This window comes from Nesoenas mayeri, assembly GCF_963082525.1.
Source record: "Nesoenas mayeri genome assembly, chromosome: 22".
NCBI lineage: Eukaryota > Metazoa > Chordata > Aves > Columbiformes > Columbidae > Nesoenas > Nesoenas mayeri.
In genome coordinates this window covers 4,350,520-4,369,683 of record NC_137572.1, presented here as the reverse complement: position 1 = coordinate 4,369,683, position 19,164 = coordinate 4,350,520, and the positions used below count along the sequence as shown (strand labels likewise).

Below are 19,164 nucleotides of genomic sequence, written 5' to 3'. Positions count from 1 at the left end.
TAACCTTGCCGTGGACGCAAGCCCGAGGACCAGCTTCTCTACACCGTTTTTTTGTTGGTTTCTTTTTACCCTTAGTTTAATCCTAAAAAACATCTGAAAGGGTGAAGAATCTCAGGATTCCTGGGAAAACAGAGTCTGGCCACAGAACGTAGGGTTAAAAGCTGCTCTCCCTTTATGTGAGGATGTATTTACATCTGCCTCTCTATTATTATCTCCACTTAAAAGCCACATCCCTACCTATATAGTAAACACACAGCCCTGGCTCTAAATAGCAGCGCTGCCCCGGGGCCAAGGCTCTGATTACTTCTTCTTTTTAAAGTGTGGGGTTTGTGACCGTAGGAGTGGAAGAAATAATCATAATAATAAAAACTACAACCCCAGGAGTGGCATAGGACATCTCCCCAGGGCTGCGTGTGGAATGTGCTCCCTTGACACCCAGTACCTTGGCAGGAGAAGCCAAAGTGCCTCTAACTCTGCTCCCCACACCCCAAATCCCACCAAAAGTGTCAGCATAGGCTTGTATCTCACCAGGCTTTGCTTTATGGGCTTGATGGGCGAGGAGAGGCGGTGTCCCCGCTTTGAACCGGGACAGGTGAGGCTGCAGGCGACACGTCTCGCTGACAGGATGCAATTTATTCCCCGGCTTTCCTGCATCTTTGATCTCGGAGGACGTGCCCGCATCGTAGCTTGGAGGCACCGCTGGTTTTCATCAGCTCTGCAAACAGTAGCTGGAATTTCTTGTAGCCTCGCTGGGCTCGTTACAAACCGGCTCAAAACATGACAGGGGATGCAAAAACCTCACCTGGCTGCCCCTCTGCATCTCCTCTCAGCAGATGATCCACCCCAATAATTTTTTGGGGGGTTCCTGCTTCTTAAGTCCTTGCCACCGAGCCTTGCCTGCAGCTCCCATTTCTATGGGGCTGTCTGAGCATGTGAAAGCCATTAACTCCCAAGTCACTGTGATTTAAAGGCCCTTTTGATCAAATCTTCCGCAAGCCCCCAGCTCTGCAAAAACAGGCACTTCCCTCCTGCAGCCTTTTTCCTCCCCAGTTTGCACCAGGCTGGTGTTTTAGGTGTTACTCTGTTTGCTTTGCCCTCAGCCCAGTGAAAAAACAAAACAAAACACGTTTGTAAGAATTATTTCATCGATAAAACAGCTAAAAATCTCAAAAAAAAAGGTATCAACCACTAGATGTCAGTGCCGGCCTGTGCTGCATGGTGGGGAACGCCAAATCCATCCCTGCAGCAGCAAGAGGAGGGTGAAGGGGTCCTGCAGCCAGTGCAAAACCCATCTGATGTCAAGAAGAAGCAATTCCATTAGTTTTCCTTTTAAAGCGAGCAGGTGGGATGAAATATCTCCCAGAACAAAACCAACAGCTTTAATTCAAGGCTTTGGTCTTGTGTCAAATTATCCCCAATGAAACCATCTTAGCTGAGAGAGAGTAACAGAAATGTTGGTTTGATTTAAGGTTTGTGTGAGAAAGGGGGATTTGAGGTTGATTTGGAGTGAGAATTAAGCAGCAAAATGTGCCATCCTATATAAATCTGTAGTTGCTGCACAGCCACAGGAGGGCACCCCTGCCTTACGAGTGGTGGTTATTTTGTGTTTGGGACCTCATACCCCTCAGTACCCCGTAAAATAACATTGGGTTTGCCTTCCCCTTAGTGCAATTTTGGGCATTAGTGCAATATTCGATCGCAGCCCATCCATAAAGGCCGTGCACCAACAACGCAGGAGGTTTGGCAGCTGTGAAAGTGATGCTGGGGAAAGCCATAATTCCTACTGGGTCCTTTAAATGTAGGGAAATCAGATATCTCTATCTATATTTAGAATTTAGGAAAGGGTAGGGACAGCCAGGCTGGGTTTTGGTTTATCGGCTGATGATCCCACCTCCAAAAGCTCTTGGTGCCATAGATGTCCCATAAACTGGGTAAAGCGAGAGCACAGTGCAACAGCTGTGATTTGATTTGATTTAATTTGACTTGAAAGGATTCCAGCTCGGATTTCTAAACCGCCTTAAGGCACCTAAATATTTACTTTTGGTTGTTTGTTTGTTTTCCAATTGCGTTTTGATTTGCAATGCCATCCATCGCATTTAATGACATTTCATAGCTTGGAAGTGTCACCAGATGGCAACCTTGCTCCGGGTGGCTTTGGAGCTGCAGCTGCAGGTGTGCTGGAAGGGAAGCAGGTTTAGGGCTTTCCAAAACCCAAGAGCTATTAGAAATCCTATTTCCAGCACTTCAGCCTCTTCCCAGGCTTTGCTCTCCCTGGGGAGCCGCTTCTCCATTTCCCAGCTGGGTTTTTAGGCTTGCAAGGTGTCCTGAGCTTAGCACATCAGTAAAAAGAGCCTCCAAGGGTCACCTGGTTCTTCCACAAACCTCTTGCAAAGTTGTGTCTGACCTGGGGTTAAAAACCTCCACATTTAAGAGACCTCCAAGCTACCCTAGGGCTGCTTCTCCTATGAACCAGCCCATAAACAGCACTAAATAAATACAGCAAGTTATGATGAAAATACTCTTCTCTAGGAAAAGAAAAAAAAACCACATACAAATCCCCCTTTCTCCCTATTCCACTCTTGTGTGGTTTATGGGCTGACAAAAAGAAATGAACTTCATAACGATTTGCCTGAGTGACAAGCATCCTCGGCAGCTGCCTTGTGACTCTCCATCACCCAGGTTTATTCCAGATGTGCATCATTTTGACAACCTTTCAGGCTTACCCAGACCTGCAGCTTCACCCTATTGAGAGCTTGGTGTCCTTACACATCTTGGGTTTATGTATTTCTAACATGAGCATCGCATAAAGCTAATTAATCAAGGATGTGCCCTGTCTCAGGCAGGTGGGTGCAATAAAGAGCTGTGTAGTCCTGGGTCATTAATCTTCAGGCTGAAGGTGGGTGTCTGAACAATAAGAAACACATTTTGTGGGTATATGTGGGACCATCATCTATCTTCTCTAAATTTCCACTTACTGTTTTAGAGCATCTTGGAAAAAACCTGCTTCTATTTTCCTTTAAAGAGGAGAGAGCCTTAAATACCAAGCAGAATGTGGAGACAGAGGGAAATTTTGGATGTTTTCTGGGCATGTGAACTACCAGCAATGCCAGGACCTGCGAAACTGGCTGGAAAAAACAAGCTTTATGTATTTTTCAGCATACCTTGGTATTCCCATAGCGAAGCTTTGCCAGATGCCAGAGGTGACATTATGTGTTGGAACCATGCGGGAAGGCAGCAGAGACGCTCCTGCTCCAGGATGATTTGTTGTGTTGTACATAGATGTGTGCTCGAAGGTGTTTAGCCCCGTAAGAGAAGAGGTTTTCTGCTTTAAAGTGCTGCTGCCATCCCTGCTGCACAGAACTGCAAGAGCTGCATGGGAAACCCAAGGCAGAGCATCCTCCCCATCTCCCGCCGCTATTATCCGAGCCAGAATAAATCTAATTAAATTCAGCATCTCCCTGGACCGAGGATGGGGCAGGTTTTAGGTTACAAAGACCTCCACGTGCTCAGGTTTCTTGTGTATCTCTGCCTCAATGACCCTATCTAGACGCAGCCAGTTTTTCTTTTATTTTCTCCAAGCCTTTCTTTCCTGGAAAGCCGCCGAACGACTCGCTTTGACTCATCTTGGGTCCCTGGAGAGGATCCTCCTTCCTGCCCATGTGGTGGGGAACTGGGAGAGCACAGCCTGAACTTTTGGGTGCGAGCCCAGGCCTCTGATCTGCCAACCTCCCAGCCCAAGATAAGGCAAAGCCTCGCAATGCTGGCCTTTCCCTGCCCGCAACCTTCCCATTTCCACCTTTGACCTGGAGATCAGGATGGTTTATCTAAAATTATTTCTTTAGTGAACCGGAACATCCAGGAGACACAAGAAGGTTTTTCCTTAAAGTGTTTTCTAGGCAAAAATCAAAGCCGAATTGACCTTATATACCTTATTATCCGCAGCTGTTCGGTGAGGTCCAAAGGCATCTTCCATCTCCATTCCCTCTTTACCATCTGCTCACCTATATCCAGCTCATCTCCATTAAATCCAAGCAAACTACAGGGTGTGAGGAGCAGCCAGATTCAGCCCCCAGCACCTGGAAAGACGCTCAGAGACCAAGGTGTTATTTTCAACCAGCTTCTTCAAGCAAATATAAAGTGCTGTGGGGTGCAAACAACTGCTGGGAGGTCCCCAAAGAAGGGACCAGTTTTCCCTCCCATGGCCCTGGATGTCCCCTGCGGTGGCTGATCGCTATAACCTGTCCCTTTGTGTTGGCAGAAGACAAAACAGAGATAAATCCCCGTGCCCACCCTGCTTGGAGAGGGACGTGCTGCAAAGATAGAAGCGCCTCGAGCAGATGCCACAACCCCAGGGCTTTGTTTGGGTCCTCTCTGGTGACAGGGACTGGCAAAAATCACACCATGCCCTTGAGCTAAAGGGAAAATAAAACAAAGACATGCCTCCCTTCTTGTCTGGAGTGCTACGAGACGTGCCAGAGCTGCCTGTAAAGGGCAAGCCCTAAGGGCGATATATATTCCATGTACTCAGCAGCTTTTCTACTCACCCGCAGGCAGGAAAATGAAGGCAGGAGATGATTTGGCTTGCAAACAAAGCTCTGTCTTCGGATAGGTGACACCCACCTGTTCAGAGAGACAGTGAGAACAGGGGAGGCTGTGGGACCCTTCACTTCAACCCCAAAGATGCTGGCACACCATTAACATCATGGGATGGAGTGAGGCCAGCTAAAACCCCTTGTCTGGTGGGATGGAGCAGTTCTTGGCTCAGGCAGATCCAAAACACTCACATTTTCTGCCTGCCCTTCCCTGGCAGGAGGCAATCAGTTGTTCTCCAGGCTGAAGGTAAAGTACTGACACCTCAATTGGGCTCATCCCCTGCAGCTGGAGAAGATCTACCAGGTGGTAGGGCTGGAGTTCCTGAGGCAGCAATGACTAACCCTAGCTTGGTGACCTCGGGGCTGGGATACCTGGAACGGAGATGCTCTTATGGTGCACATAGGGACCTTCATTCTGCTCCCTTTCCCATCCAAAACCCAAACAGAGCAGAGGTGGGGATGGGAGGAAGCACAACAACCTCCCCATCTTGATCAGGAACCTGGCACAGCTTCAAAAATAAGCTCCACTCCCAAAACGTCCCCAGGAGCCACGGGCTGAGCTGGATGCTGGTGCTGTGCGGTGGCACCTCTGGGACCATGTGCCACCCTGGATGCTGCTGTGGCCTCTGGGATAAGCTCGTCCTGTTGAACACGGTGGTTCTGTGGGATGAAGTTCCCTCCCAGCACCTCGAGATACTCAAGGCTGTGTCCTTTTCCCCTCGTACCTCCACTCCCCATGCTGTCCGTTCTCTCTCTGTGGTCCTGTCGGCATCCCCAGACACATTGCACTTTGGCCCGCAGACAAAAATCCCTGATTCACTGAGCCCACAGCGCAGTCAGATGATTATTCTGGGTCACAAGTTCAGCTGCAAGGCACACGACTGAGCAAACCACGGCATGGGACGTGCTGGCACCGAAACCAACCAGGCTGCAGCCTGTGGGCTCTTAAGCAACAGTCTTGGCTTATATTTCGTATATGCACAATTTCTTAAGCTGTGCTTGCAGCTTTTATTGATGCTTGAAATCACATCAAAACCAGCCTGGCTATGAGAAGGCCTTAATTTTACCATTAAACCAAGTTGGAGAGCTGGGAAGGAGTGTGGGCTGTGAGGACACACGGCACTTGCGTGCTTGGTGGTAGCTGGGCATTGACTGAAACATCCACCCTTTTATCTGCAGGGGAAAAAGACCCATTTGGCACGTTCCTGGGCAGCCCATCCTGATGTCAAAGTGCTTATTGCTGTCAATAAATCTATTCCTCAGCCACAGATGGTTACTGAGGAGTCTTCATCGCTCTCCTTTTAGCTGTCCTGCTCTAAAAAAGATCACACCTATGATGAGATCCTTTGGCTTCCCAATGGTATCAGCTATCCCAGCATCTTCCCCCATCCCAAATACTGTTCTGTTTGGTGGGCATGAGGAGACACCTGTATATTCCATACAGTGTGTGCTGGGGTCTCAGAATATGGGACATGATGGGTATTAACCCTTACCCAATCTCCCTTTGGTGACCCTGGGGGTGCAGAGAAGCTGAGAAGTGGAAATGGCTCCTTTGCCCCTCGGTCAGAGCCACCGAACAGGGCTGGAGTTGGGTAGCGAGGAATGCACTGAGAACTGGTTCCCTGGGGGGAAAAGCACCAGGTAGCCCTGGTCTGGGGACAGAGATGCTGGGGCCGTTGGGGTGGTGGGTCTGGAGGGTCACAGCCCCGATCTCAGCACTGGACTCACCGGGGCAGTGACAAACAGAATAATATCTTCCTGGAGAACCAAACGCTCAGCTGCCAAACAGCAGGTCTGCTGAACTGTCCCCAAGACCAGCACGGAGCACAGGACCTTTCCTCCTCACTGCACATCCCTGCCACAAACAGAACCCACAGAGCTTCATCCTCCCCCTTCCCTTCCAGCGGGACCCCGGCAGCATCCCTGGGGGGCCGGAGCATCCCTGGCGGGCTGCAGCCTCCCTCTCCCCGCTGCAAGAATACAAGTGCAGAGCGTCCCCCCGCTGCCATCCCGCACCCCCCCACCGCGGTCCCGTCCCTCCCGGCCCGGGGAGGCGGCGGCAGCCCCGGGCGGAGCGCGGTTCTCCCGGCCCCGCTCCGCTCCACTCCCGGCCCCCCGCACCGGAGTGGCTGTTGCGGGGCCAAACCGCGCCCCGCTGCCCCCCCTTCCCGCTCCACACGCCCCCCCCCCCAACGCCGTATATAAACCCGAAGCGCCCCACAAGGCAGGTAGCGGCGGGGCAGGCGGCTCGCACGGCCGCTCCGCTCCCCTCCAGCCCCCGCCGGGTTTTGGGAAGAGGAGGAGGAGGGAGGGAGGGAGGGAGGGAGGGAGGAAGGGGGGGGCCGGCTGCTGCTTTTTCCCCCCCCTTCATCCCCCCCCACACCGATGCCGCCGGCGTGAGGCTGCCAGGACGATGCTGCCGCTGCTGCCGCTGCTGCTGCTGGGCGCCCCGGGGCTGAGCTTGCCCTCGGGGGGGGCCCCGGCGGACACCGACCTGGTCACCCCCCTCCGCCTGGACCCCGACATCAACGGGCGGCCTTACTACCGCCGAGGTCCCGCCGAGCCCCCCCGGGGAGAGCAAGCGGTGGTTTTCCAGCTCTCGGCTTTCGGGGAGGATTTTTACCTCCACCTCACCCCCGACGCCCATTTCATCGCCCCCGCCTTCGCCACGCAATACCTGGGGGTCGCTCCCGGGGCCGCCCGCTCCCTCCCTGGTCTCCGCCACTGTTTTTATTCCGGGGATGTCAACGGCGATCGGGAGTCCTTCGCCGCCCTCAGCCTTTGCGGGGGGCTCCGGGGGGCTTTTGGCTACCGGGGGGCTGAATATGTCATCAGCCCGTTGGCTGGGGGGGCCGGTGGAACCCATCGCCTGCAGCGCCGCAGCCCCGCTCACCCCGTGGGGACCGGAGCATCCCGCTGTGCCGTGGGCTCCGGGCTCACCCCCGGGGTGCTGCAGGCGCTGGACAAATATCGGGGACGCGGCGGGGGGAAAGGGGGTCGAGCCAAGCGCTTCGCCTCGGTGCCGCGTTACGTGGAGACCTTGGTGGTGGCCGACGAGTCAATGGTGAAGTTCCATGGGGACGACCTCCAGCATTACCTGCTCACCCTGATGGCCACGGCCGCCCGCCTCTACAAGCACCCCAGCATCCGTAACCCCATCCAGATCTCCGTGGTCAAGTTCCTCCTCATCGGGCAGGATGACAAAGGGCCCAAAGTCACCAGCAATGCCGCCCTCACCCTCCGCAACTTCTGCGCCTGGCAGAAGAAATGGAACAAGGTCAGCGACAAGCACCCCGAGTACTGGGACACCGCCATCCTCTTCACCAAGCAGGTGGGTGCTGGGGGGGTGACCCAGAGGGGCTGTCCCTAATTTCAAGGAGCCCTGCACTGTGCTCAGGTCTCTTGCCACCTGCACTCCACCTCTGGAGGGAGCTGGGGGGGTAGGTTTTGGCCAGCAGCTCAGCGGGTGGGTGAGCCAAGGCAGGTTGTCCCCGTGGTTAGAAATCTGCATCTCCATCCCCCGCCTGCTGGCAGGAGCCTCAGTGGCCAGTGCCTGGTGTTTCTGGCACCCCAAAACGTGGGGTCCAAGCCCAGAAGAGGAGGAGCATGGCCCCCGCTTCCCCCTCCCCGGCTGGGAACAGCTCACGGTACCACCTGCCAAGTGAAAACCTCTCCCTGTTTCCTCTGACTCATGGTCCTCCTGAGAACCTGGACCTCTCCTCCGTGCGCTGGCTGCTCTGCGTGGACCCGGTTCAGGGCTGGAAGAAAAGCACCGGAGATACAGCCAGCGCTTGCAGCTCTTATTTAGTGGGGGGAGGCCAGGGTCCCCCCCGCCACTGGCTGCATCCCTGCGGTGGGAGAGGAGCCGATTCCTGTGCCAGGATGAGCTCTGCACCCCCCACCCTGATAACCTGGGTGACATCGAAGTGGTGACACCGCTCCCAGAGCCTCCCCCCAAATGCTCCTCTTCCCCATCTGAGCGTTGGAGTGTCACAGCCTGCACTGCACCCCCAAATGGCTAATTTGGGAGGAGAAGGACCAGCCCAGCTCGAAGAGGACTGTCACGTTTTACCCACTTGTGTCTTTTCCTTCCCCCATCCCTGCCCAGATGTCTTTGCGTTAGGGACAGGTTGGGAACTCCCTTCAACAGCAGGGAGGCTGTTCCCAAAACGTCTTTCCAGGTCAGGCACTCGTGGGTGGGAAGGATAAAGCGTCCAGCTCACTTCAGCTGCCCCGAGCCTGGGGTCAGCGCTGGCTGATGTGTCCTGGAGCAGGAACGATGCTGTGCAGGACGTGTGAGACCTTGTCCCACCCATTGTCCTTGTCCCCCCTGCCCTGAGAAAGGGCTGTGTCCTAAATCCAGCTGTAAATCCTGCTGGAGCACAGGGAGGGTTGAACCCCAGCCGGCTGGAGCAGCTCGTGGCTGCAAAGAGGAGGAAACCTGTGGGGACGAGCCAGCTCCATCTCTGGTGGAAACCCGGTGAGGTCACCGGAGCCGCACGTGGGATGGATTCGGTCCCAGCGATTTGAAAGCTGTGGATCTCGGCTGGGCTGCGTTTTTTTAACACGTTGCTAAACCATCCATTCCTGAAATCCCCAGAGTGAGCTCGGTGCAAAGGCACACGATGGAGGAGACATCTGCCTGCCTTGAGTGCATCCATCTGTGGTCCCCTGACACCTTGGAGCTTATCCCCCTGCCAAAAAGCTGTTACATAAGCCCCCGACTTAAATTTCATCTCAAGCGCCGTTGATAGGCAGTTTCCAGTTGTGTCAAGGAGCTGCTGATGAACAGGGCTGTCCCCTCCCACTCGATTTTGCTCCCTCATGATACCGGTTGTGCTGGATTGCGGATTTGCCTTTGGAAAGCTCGGTCCCGCTCAGCCGGTGGGTGCAGATCTGCTGGGAACCTCAACCATGGGACCTTCACCTTCCTATCAGAGCCGGTGCTTGTCGGAGGGTCCTGCAGAGCATCCAGCCTCCAGCTGCGCTCTTGGAAGTCACGTCACACACCACGGCAAAGGGCTTGGCCAATCATCCCACCCATCCTGAACCTTGACATCCCACCAGCAAAGGTTTGCTGAACATCTTTGGCCTGCTGGAAAACCAAAGGGACGTCGCACCAAGGAACATCTGGCTGCAGCCTTGTGTGCAGCAGATGCCACGGGGGAATTGGGAAAGCCAAGGCTCAGCTTTTTGGAGTGGCTCTGGACACACGTGGGAAGCCTCCACAGTTGGGAGAGTGCGTCTGACCTGGCCCCTGAGTAGGTGAATTAATGCAATAGTCACAAGGATCCTCTCCAGCTGACCTTCAGAACATCTCAAGAAGTTCACGAGGGGTTGAAGAAGTGCCCGTGGATGAAGGTCAGGCTGGCAGGAGAGCCCCAATGGTGCATCAAGCAGGTTCCTTGGCATGATGTGAGGGGCACCGGGCATCCTCCCTTTATTTGGGCTGGCAGAGGGGACGTTGGTGACGGTGAGCACACTGTGCAAAGGCAGAGCTGGCCCTTTGCATGCTGCTTTCCCACCTTCAGCCCCTTGCACTTCTCTCTTCTCCCCTCCGTAGCTCCATCCTTGTGTTGCCTCCCCTCCTGAGCGGGCTGGACCCCTGGCAAAGCAGCAGGAGGTGGTTTTGCGGGGGTCAGGACCCCTCATTAGAGCCCAGGGATGCTGGGCTTAGGGAAAGACCTCGTTAAGAGCCGCTCGTTGGTGTATCCTCGCAGGCGAGGTTCAGAGCAAGAAGTGGGTCAGTGTGTCAGTGCAGGTGTTGGGCTGGGGGCCAAAAACTCGCCGCGCCAGTGAGGAAACTGTGTCTCTTCAAAGAGTGGGGAACTGCGGCCACCTCGTCCCAATGATGCTGTGTCATCCCCCCCTGCACCCCATCTTCACCCCCAAAACCCTGCGACTGCCACAGGGGAGAGCACGAGGCTTGGGCAAGCTGCATCCCTGGGTTAGCTCAGCGTGGCGATGGTGCTGGTGGCATTCTGGGACAGGGGACCCTGTGCCCGGGCTTGCCAGCCCCATTTAGTCACTCTATACTTGCCGGTGGTGGCCCTGCCACCACGGATGTGGGGTTGTCACCTACTTGTCCCTGCCAGCATCAATTGGATCAGGGATGTGGCAGCGTTCCAGCCGACAAGGAAAATCATTGCAGAGAGCTGAGCCCGGTTGTGTGACGAGGTTTTCCACCAGACCCAAGCATTTCTCTGCCTCATTTCTCCGGAGATCAAGGTCTTGTCTGTGTCTCCAGACTTTGTAGCAACAGGTCTCCTGTTAAAGCCATCTCAGCCCTGGCTGGGGCTCTCCGGAGTTGTCGGGACTGTTATTTACCCACGGCCGAACCTGCCTGAGCGGGAATGCCTTCATCTTGGAAACCTCGCTGGAAATGTTGGCAGAGCCGCTCGTACGAGATTTCGAGCAACCCAGGCGCTTTGGCCGGGTGAGCGCTGAGCATGAATCACGCTTATTTATAGCATGGGAGCACCCGGCGAGTCCCTTACGTCTTCTTTTCACGTGGAAAGCTGCTCTGTGCTCCCTGCATGGTCTCTCCTGCAGCTCCCGGCCCGGCTGGGATGGCACCGAGGGGTGGGGACGATGCTCCAGCCCTCCCAAGCCACTGAGACACCCCAAAAGGGGAAGGCGGCATCCGAGGACAAGGCTATCACCAGGCTGCAGTGGTGGTGCCTCTTCAAACAAGGACTTTTTATTTGCACGAGCACCTTTGGAACCCAAAGATGGGCAGATCCACCTACAAGATGACCTTTCATGTCCTCTGCCCTGGCTCCATCCACATGGGGTTCAGTAGTACTTGTGCTGGGGGTGGTTCCTCCTTCCATCAACTGGGCTTGGTTTCTCCTCAAGGGATGGCTGCAAAGTGTCTTGGAGAGACAGGAGCCTTGGGAACCTCTGGACCTGCTCCAGGGGCTTCTTGCTGCTAGGAAGGTGTTGAGAAACGAGGTTGAGAAATGGCTCAACTGTGAGCCCAAGGCTGGGTGCCTCCCAGTCCACCCATTAGGGTCTGGTCCTTGAGCTCACAGTCAAAAACGGAGCCAGATCTGACTCCTCTGGGCTGAAACGGTGGCTGGAGGAGACACCTGGGTGGGAAAGGCTGTTGCTGGAGGCACGGGAGGATGCTCTACACAAAAAGCATCCCTGGTGCCAGATGCAAACACATCTGCAGCCTGGTCCAGGTCAGGGTGAGGTTTCCTTACCCCAGCATCTCCCCATGGGGTACCAGGGTGGGAATGGGGAACCACGATGCCCAAGATGGTCCTAACCCCTTGTCCCCATGTCCTGCAGGACCTGTGCGGTGCCACCACCTGTGACACGCTGGGGATGGCGGACGTGGGCACCATGTGTGACCCCAAGCGCAGCTGCTCCGTCATCGAGGACGACGGGCTGCCCTCGGCTTTCACCACCGCCCATGAGCTGGGTAAGGCTCCCCATCCTCTCTGGAGGAAAACCAGGAGCTGTCTGTGTTCTTTTCCTTTGTCCTCCCTTTCCACCAATGGCCACGCATGAAGCAGCCAGAACAGGGATGCTGCTGGCAGGGTGGCTTGTGTGTGCTGGTCCTGCCAGCGTGTGGTCCGAGCACCGTCCTTCCCCTGAGCTGTACACAGCCATTGCAACCCTTGCAAGGGTCCCCCCTGCTCTGTGCCTCAGTTTCCCCCACTGCAATAAGCTGAGGTTATTCACACTGTTCCTTCTTCATCCCCCGCCGCCCAGGCCATGTTTTCAACATGCCCCACGACAACGTAAAGGCCTGTGAGGAGGTCTTCGGCCGGCTGAAGACCAACCACATGATGTCCCCTACCCTCATCCAGATTGACCGCGCCAACCCCTGGTCAGCCTGCAGTGCTGCCATCATCACCGACTTCCTCGACAGCGGCCACGGTGAGCCCTCCTGTACCCCCTGCCCTCTTACCTGCGGGAGCGGGATCCGTCCCCATGGTTGGGTACCTGGATGGGCTATAGAACAACTCTTCTCCCCACTCTGCAAACAAAAATTAGAAGGAAGCGGGGAGTTGGGCAGCTTTTCTGCATCAGGCAGGCTCCTGCTGGGGTGACATCTGCGGGGGACGGCTCCACCCCACATCACCAAGGGATGCAGTCACTTGGGTCGGGGATGCTCCAACCTCAAAGGCATCACTGGGTTGGTAGCACTGGGTCCCTCTGGGAGTGGGACAGCTTTGTCCAAATCACCACCCCTCACCTCCCCGCGGCGATGCCCTCCCTCCCCACGCTGGTCCCTACACCCCCAAGCGCCCCATTGACGCCCCCATCCCCATCCCCACAGGAGACTGCTTGCTGGACCAGCCAGCCAAACCCATCTCGCTGCCCGAAGACCTGCCGGGGAGCAGCTACAGCCTGAACCAGCAATGCGAGCTGGCTTTCGGGGTGGGCTCCAAGCCCTGCCCCTACATGCAGTACTGCGCCAAGCTCTGGTGCACCGGCAAAGCGCGCGGGCAGATTGTCTGCCAGACCCGGCACTTCCCTTGGGCCGACGGCACCGGCTGCGGCGACGGGCGCTTCTGCCTGAAGGGTTCCTGCGTGGAGAGGCATAACATCAGTAAGTACAGGGTGAGTACCTGCGCCGTCAGCCCCAAAACACCGTCCCGCGCGGGTCACAGCGAGGTTTTGGTATCAGTGCCAGCTGAGCTTCCCCATGTGAAAAGAGATGGAGACCCCTTGGGTATCAAATATTCCTCGAGGAGGGATGATGCTGCTCTGCTCCGTCAGCACCAGGCAGAGGTTTTGCTTGTGCAGAGGTGGCTTCGAGTCTGGAGTGTTATGGCAATAGTTTTGTTTTCACAGATGTAGTTGTGTAAAACTTCAGTTAGGAGATGAAAATAAAGTTAGTGCACTAAGAAAGCGAACTTTGGCGAAAAGCTGGAGGTGAAGGGGATGCAGCAGACAGACTTTTTAGGAAGGCCTGTGGCCATAGGACAAGGGGTGATGGTTTTAAAATAAAAGAGGGGAAATTCAGGCTGGACATGAGGAAGGAATTTTTACATGGAGGGTGGTGAGAGCCTGGCCCAGGTTGGCCAGAGAGGTGGTGGATGAACCATCCCTGAGACATCCCAGGCCAGGCTGGACGGGGCTCTGGGCAACCTGAGCTGGTGAAGATGTCCCTGCTCATGGCAGGGGGGGCACTGGGGAGCTGGGAAGGTCCCTTCAGCCCAAACCGTTTCATGATCCCATGCTCTCACCCCATCGCATCCCCGCAGGTGGACGGCGGCTGGGCCAAGTGGGCGCCCTACGGGCAGTGCTCGCGGAGCTGCGGCGGTGGCGTGCAGCTGGCCAAGCGGGAGTGCACCAACCCCGTCCCCGCCAACGGCGGCTCCTACTGCGAGGGCGTCCGCCTCAAGTACCGCTCCTGCAACCTGGAGCCCTGCTCTGCTGCAGGTGAGGTGCACGGACCTATAACAACCCTATAAAACCAGCACCGGGCTGGTCCCTAATCTCATGCACATCCTCATTTTCTATTTTATTTATACTTTTTTTCCAGTACCAGGGAAGAGCTTCCGCGAGGAGCAGTGTGAGGCTTTCAATGGCTACAGCCACAGCACCAACCGCCTCACCGCCTCCGTCTCCTGGGTCCCCAAGTACTCGGGTGTCTCGCCCCGGGATAAGTGCAAACTCATCTGCCGGGCCAACGGCACCGGCTACTTCTACGTGCTGGCACCCAAGGTGGGTGAGGGATCCTTAAGGTCAGCGTTCGGGCTCCTCAGGGTCAGCGTTCGGGCTCTAGGATGACTCCAGAGCACTTGGAAATTAATTCATTTTCCTTGCCTGGTGGGAGGTGAGGTTGTAGAGGACGGGAATCCACGAGGCTGGTGGCAATCAGCCTGTACGTGTCCACGTATTTACTCCAGGGCTGTGGAGGGTTTTCCTCCAGGTTTGTAAAGGGCCTGTGGGTTATTCCCATAGTCCTGGAATAGAGGATGATGATTATGGTGCTCACTGTTGTGCAGGTTGTGGACGGCACCCCTTGCTCCCCAGACTCCACCTCGGTCTGCGTCCAGGGCAAATGCATCAAGGCGGGCTGCGACGGGAAGCTGGGCTCCAAGAAGAAGTTCGACAAATGCAGCGTGTGTGGAGGAGACAACAAGAGCTGCAAGAAGGTCTCGGGCTTGTTCACCAAACCCATGTAAGTGTTGGGGGACCACGTGTGCTCCTCCATCTCCCAGCTCTGCTTTTTTGGGGTGGGTGCAGGAAGGCCGTGGAGATGGTGATGGGGCCAAATGAGCAAACTCTCCTGGTGCTGGTGTACATCACTGTCTGGAGACCTGGGCCAGCTCTGAAGGAGAAGCAGGACACAGTTAATGTTCTATCAGCTTCTGCTGATGGAATTATTTCTGGTACATCCATATCGCTGAGCCAGAGCTGAAGCTTCTTCTCAAAGCTGGTAGATGAAACTCAGTGTAGGGAGGAGACTCCAAACGATCTTCACGGGGAGGAAGGTGGGAAGATCTCAGGGCTGTAGCTGCAGAGCTGTGGGCTGAGGACACGTCGTAGTGGGATGTCCCCTTTCCTGATGGCCTCCCCTTGCCCACTCTTTTCTTCCAGGCACGGCTACAACTTTGTGGTGGTCATCCCCGCCGGCGCCTCCAACATTGACATCAGGCAGCGCGGCTACAAAGGGCTGATCAGCGACGACAACTACCTGGCGCTGAAGAACGGGCAGGGCAAGTACCTGCTGAACGGCCACTTCATCGTCTCGGCCGTGGAGAGGGACCTGATGGTGAAGGGCAGCGTCCTGCGCTACAGTGGCACCGGCACCGCCGTCGAGAGCCTCCAAGCCTTCAAACCCATCCAGGAACCCTTGACTTTGGAGGTGCTCTCCGTGGGGAAGATGACCCCTCCCCGCGTACGCTACTCCTTCTACCTCCCCAAGGAGAGCAAGGAGGACAAATCCTCCTACAAGAAGGAGGGCAAGACCCCACCGGACCTCAACAACAGCGTCCTCAGCCTGTCCAACCGCTTGGACGGCGGGCGGCCGAGCTACAAGCGTCCCTCCTACAAGTGGGCGGCGGGCGGCTGGGAGGCTTGTTCCGTCACCTGCGGGGACGGCTTGCAGAAGCGCTCGGTGGCTTGTCGCGACTCCCACGGCCACCCGGCCGCCGAGTGCGACGCCGCGCAGCGCCCGGCCGACGTGCGGCTGTGCGGGGAGCCCTGCCCGGCCTGGGAAGCCGGACCGTGGTCCCCGTGCTCCAAAAGCTGCGGCCGCGGTTTTAAGAGGCGGGCGCTGAAGTGCGCGGTGCCGGCCGGGCGCTCGCTGCCCCGGGAGAGTTGCAATTTTCGGAGGAAGCCGCAGGAGTTGGATTTTTGCACCTTGAGGCCGTGCTGAAGGGGTTTGGCGGTTCCTCTGGCTGGATGCAGGCAGGGGGTGGGAGAGGGGGAGATGTCCATAGCACATATCGAATGGGGAAAAAAAAATGAAAGAAAAAATAGGAAAAAATATTAAAAAAAGGGAGCTGGGTGTAGGGACGGAGCACGCACACCCCACTCACCCTGGAGAGAGGGATTTTATCGACCAGGTCGCTCGGAGACAGAGCGGGAACGAACGTCTACCTCGAAGCTGCCCAACGATGCAAAAACCCACTGGTGGAGGCTGGAAATGGATGGGGGACGGATGGGAACGAGGAGGATCGCTGGATGGATCCCAGGACAGGCGGGGAGATGCCCCAAAATTGCACAGTCGAAGCCTCTCCTGTCTTCCCAGGGCCAAACCTACCTCCTCCCATCCTGAACCCCCAAACTCGTGCAAAATGGGACCAAACAAAAGGATTTACCAATGCAAATGATACTGTCCATAGACCGGCGCGATGAGCTGTTGGTCCTGGTGCCTCCAGGACTCGCTGGCCGATGACTTTGCAGCCCGGAGAGCGCCAGCAGCATCACTAAACCGGGCTGGAGGGTGGCGGCTTTATTTTCATTTTCTCCTCATGTTTATGACCTGACCAGTGTAGATTGTTTTTTTATGGTGCTTAACTCTGTAATTGTTTTTAACCTCCTTCCTCCCCTGTGGATGTAAACCTTGTGTCGTGGGGATGGCGTTATTCCCAGCGGGCTCTCACCTGGCTGAGGTTTCCCTATGGTGCTTTGGGATGGGGCTGTGTGAGCATCCAAGATGCTCCTTTACTCCCCGGTGCAGGGCAGGTTGTAAACCCGCCTGACATTTTTCAGGGCTAAAAAGGGATTTCCAAAACCAAAAAGCAACAAGCAACTGTACTGTAGTACCACGGCGGGGTCAGGCGCAGCCCCGCCGGTCGCCGGTACATGAATTTGCTGTGGAAATGGTGCTCGCTGCTTAATGGGACCAGTATGGCATGCCCAGGCATCCCACCGCCCCCTGCCCTTCGATCTTTGGGCCATGTTGGGTTATTTTTGAGATATCCCGAGCTGAGCTCTTGCAGAGCTGGGGCGGCATCCCCAGCGTCGCTTTTGAGCTGCAGGAGCAGAAGATGAATTCGGGTCTGGGGTTTTCCCGGGCAAAGGGGCTCAGCAGGGTCAGGTGTGCACAGAAAAGACTGAGCCACTCGCTACCCAGAGCGTCTACAGCCAGTTTTCCCCCCGTGAGGTTCCATGCAAGGGTTTTTTTGGTACCTCAGATGGTTCTGTAGCATCGTTGTGGTCAGAGGCTGTTTTGCTCTTCCCAACGAGCCTTTAATGCATCATTTGAATCTCTTGCTCAGATCTTCCCATCAGGGACCACTTCACTTTGTTTTGCTTTTCCACTGACGAAGGTGCCTCTTAATCTATGAGCTGGGACCAGTTGGAAAAGACCTTTAAAATCATCAAGTCCAACCATTAACTCAGCGCTGCCAAGTCCACCACGTCCCAAGAACCTCATCTACAATGTAGATCCAACCTCCCTGGATTTATGTCATGCCTTTTCAAACACAGGAGTATTTTGGGTCTCCGCGCTGCTCGACAGAGCCAAGAGCAGATGTTGCGGTCGCTCTGCAGGGGACGGGATTTAATGTTCTTGGAAATCCCTTCCAGGTCTCCATTCCCATGAACGTATCACCCATTTTTGGAGGGTTTTTCCCTGCGTAGCCGAGCCCGCTGCGCTTTGGTTTGGGGACAGAGCTCCGAGGAGCTGCCCTTTTGTGTCTCACCATCCCAGAGATGGTTTTGAAGCCACCAAGAAATCGTCACCCTTGTTCACGGTGGGAGCGATTTCTTGCGTGCGGTTCTTTTGCCGAGTGTGCAGCAAAAGGACGGAGATGCCGATCGTACTGGCTGCTTTGTGTATACCATGTATACTAAATATCGATCTCTGCTGTTTGTGCGTCAATAGCAAACCTGAAATAAAACCGTATTTAAAGTCACACTTGGTTCCCAGCGGGGGACGCAGTCCTGGCTGTGTTATTTAGTTTGTGGTTGCAGACGGTTTCTTGTCTTATTGTGATCCCGGCTTAGCTTATAAATTCAAGGAAAAATCAAACTTTGAAAGCCTGACAGGTTTATTCTGACTCGCTTCTGCTACTGGATGTTATTGGCATAAAGACCAAAAGCAAACCCAAAAAAGCGTGGTGATGGATTAGTCCCTGCAAGCCCTGGGGCTCGCCAGCACCACCACATTAAATGCACAGGGCTGGTTTGGGAAATAAAGGATCGATTGCCTGTGTCTCTCCACACAAGAAAGTTCAGTTTCAGCATGAACATTTGCAGAGGGTGGGTGACACAGGTGATGTCCCACTGCGTCAACCTGGAGCCACAGGAACAGGCTTCCGGTGACAGAGAAATGATGCGGAGCATCGTTTGCTGCGGCCAAGAGGATGGGGTGGCTTGAGATGCTGTCACCGATGGTTCTCAGGCTTCCTAGTTTTCTGGTACTGAAAGGATTTGTGTTTTACTCCCCTTAACTGTGAACTCCTGTTCTTTGGATTCTCTGATGTCTGATAAAAGGCTGAACCAGCCGCTTTTTGCCTTCAGGGGCCACGGATGCATCTTCCCCTGCATCCTCCAGCTCCGTGAAATGTGGAGGACACATGTAGCTTTGTAAACTTGGCTTTGCTGTGATGAGGACGGGGTTAAAAACAGAGCGCGCTGTGGGGTTTTGTGGAAAGGAAAAGAGACAAGACAAGACAAGACAAGAACCTACAAAAAAGACCCTACCAAAACCCAAAAGACCTACCTGAGTCCTCTGCTAGAATAAGTGCATTTAATCCCTCTGGTTATTTTAGCACCCCATTCACTTTCTTTGCCCCTTTTTTGTGCATTTCTCCAGGTATTTCATTTTGGTCACCATCGGAAAAAGATGCTGGATTAGACAAACTTCTGCTGTGACCCAATACACCTTTTTTCCATCTTAAGCTGCTAAAATGACAGCTGAAACTCAAGAAGCTTGAAAAGAAAATGAAAAGGAAAAACAAAATAAAAGGGGTTATCTGAAGCGTAATGTCAAGAAGAGAAAACATGGAGGTTTGTGCTGGTGTTTTTCTGGTCCAGCGTGCTTTGACGTGGCTGTGGATCCTCTCCCTGAGGCTGGGATGCTGCCTTGCCATCACTATTGCTATTATTATTATTTATTATTATTGTTATTATCAGCTTTTGCCAAGAGACA

General features: G+C 54.9%; 1 protein-coding gene across 1 annotated transcript; it reads left to right on the top strand.

Annotated features, from left to right (window-relative positions):
* Positions 1-7,005: 7,005 nt before the first annotated feature.
* On the top strand, positions 7,006-16,328 carry ADAMTS15 (ADAM metallopeptidase with thrombospondin type 1 motif 15; the record flags this gene model as incomplete). Its single annotated transcript, XM_080357893.1, has 8 exons — positions 7,006-7,923; positions 11,889-12,021; positions 12,315-12,482; positions 12,886-13,169; positions 13,817-13,994; positions 14,098-14,279; positions 14,564-14,739; positions 15,159-16,328. 8 exons carry the CDS (start codon positions 7,006-7,008, stop codon positions 15,937-15,939), a joined length of 2,820 nt encoding a protein of 939 aa, XP_080214019.1. The 3' UTR covers positions 15,940-16,328.
* Between the last annotated feature and the right edge of the window lie 2,836 nt (positions 16,329-19,164).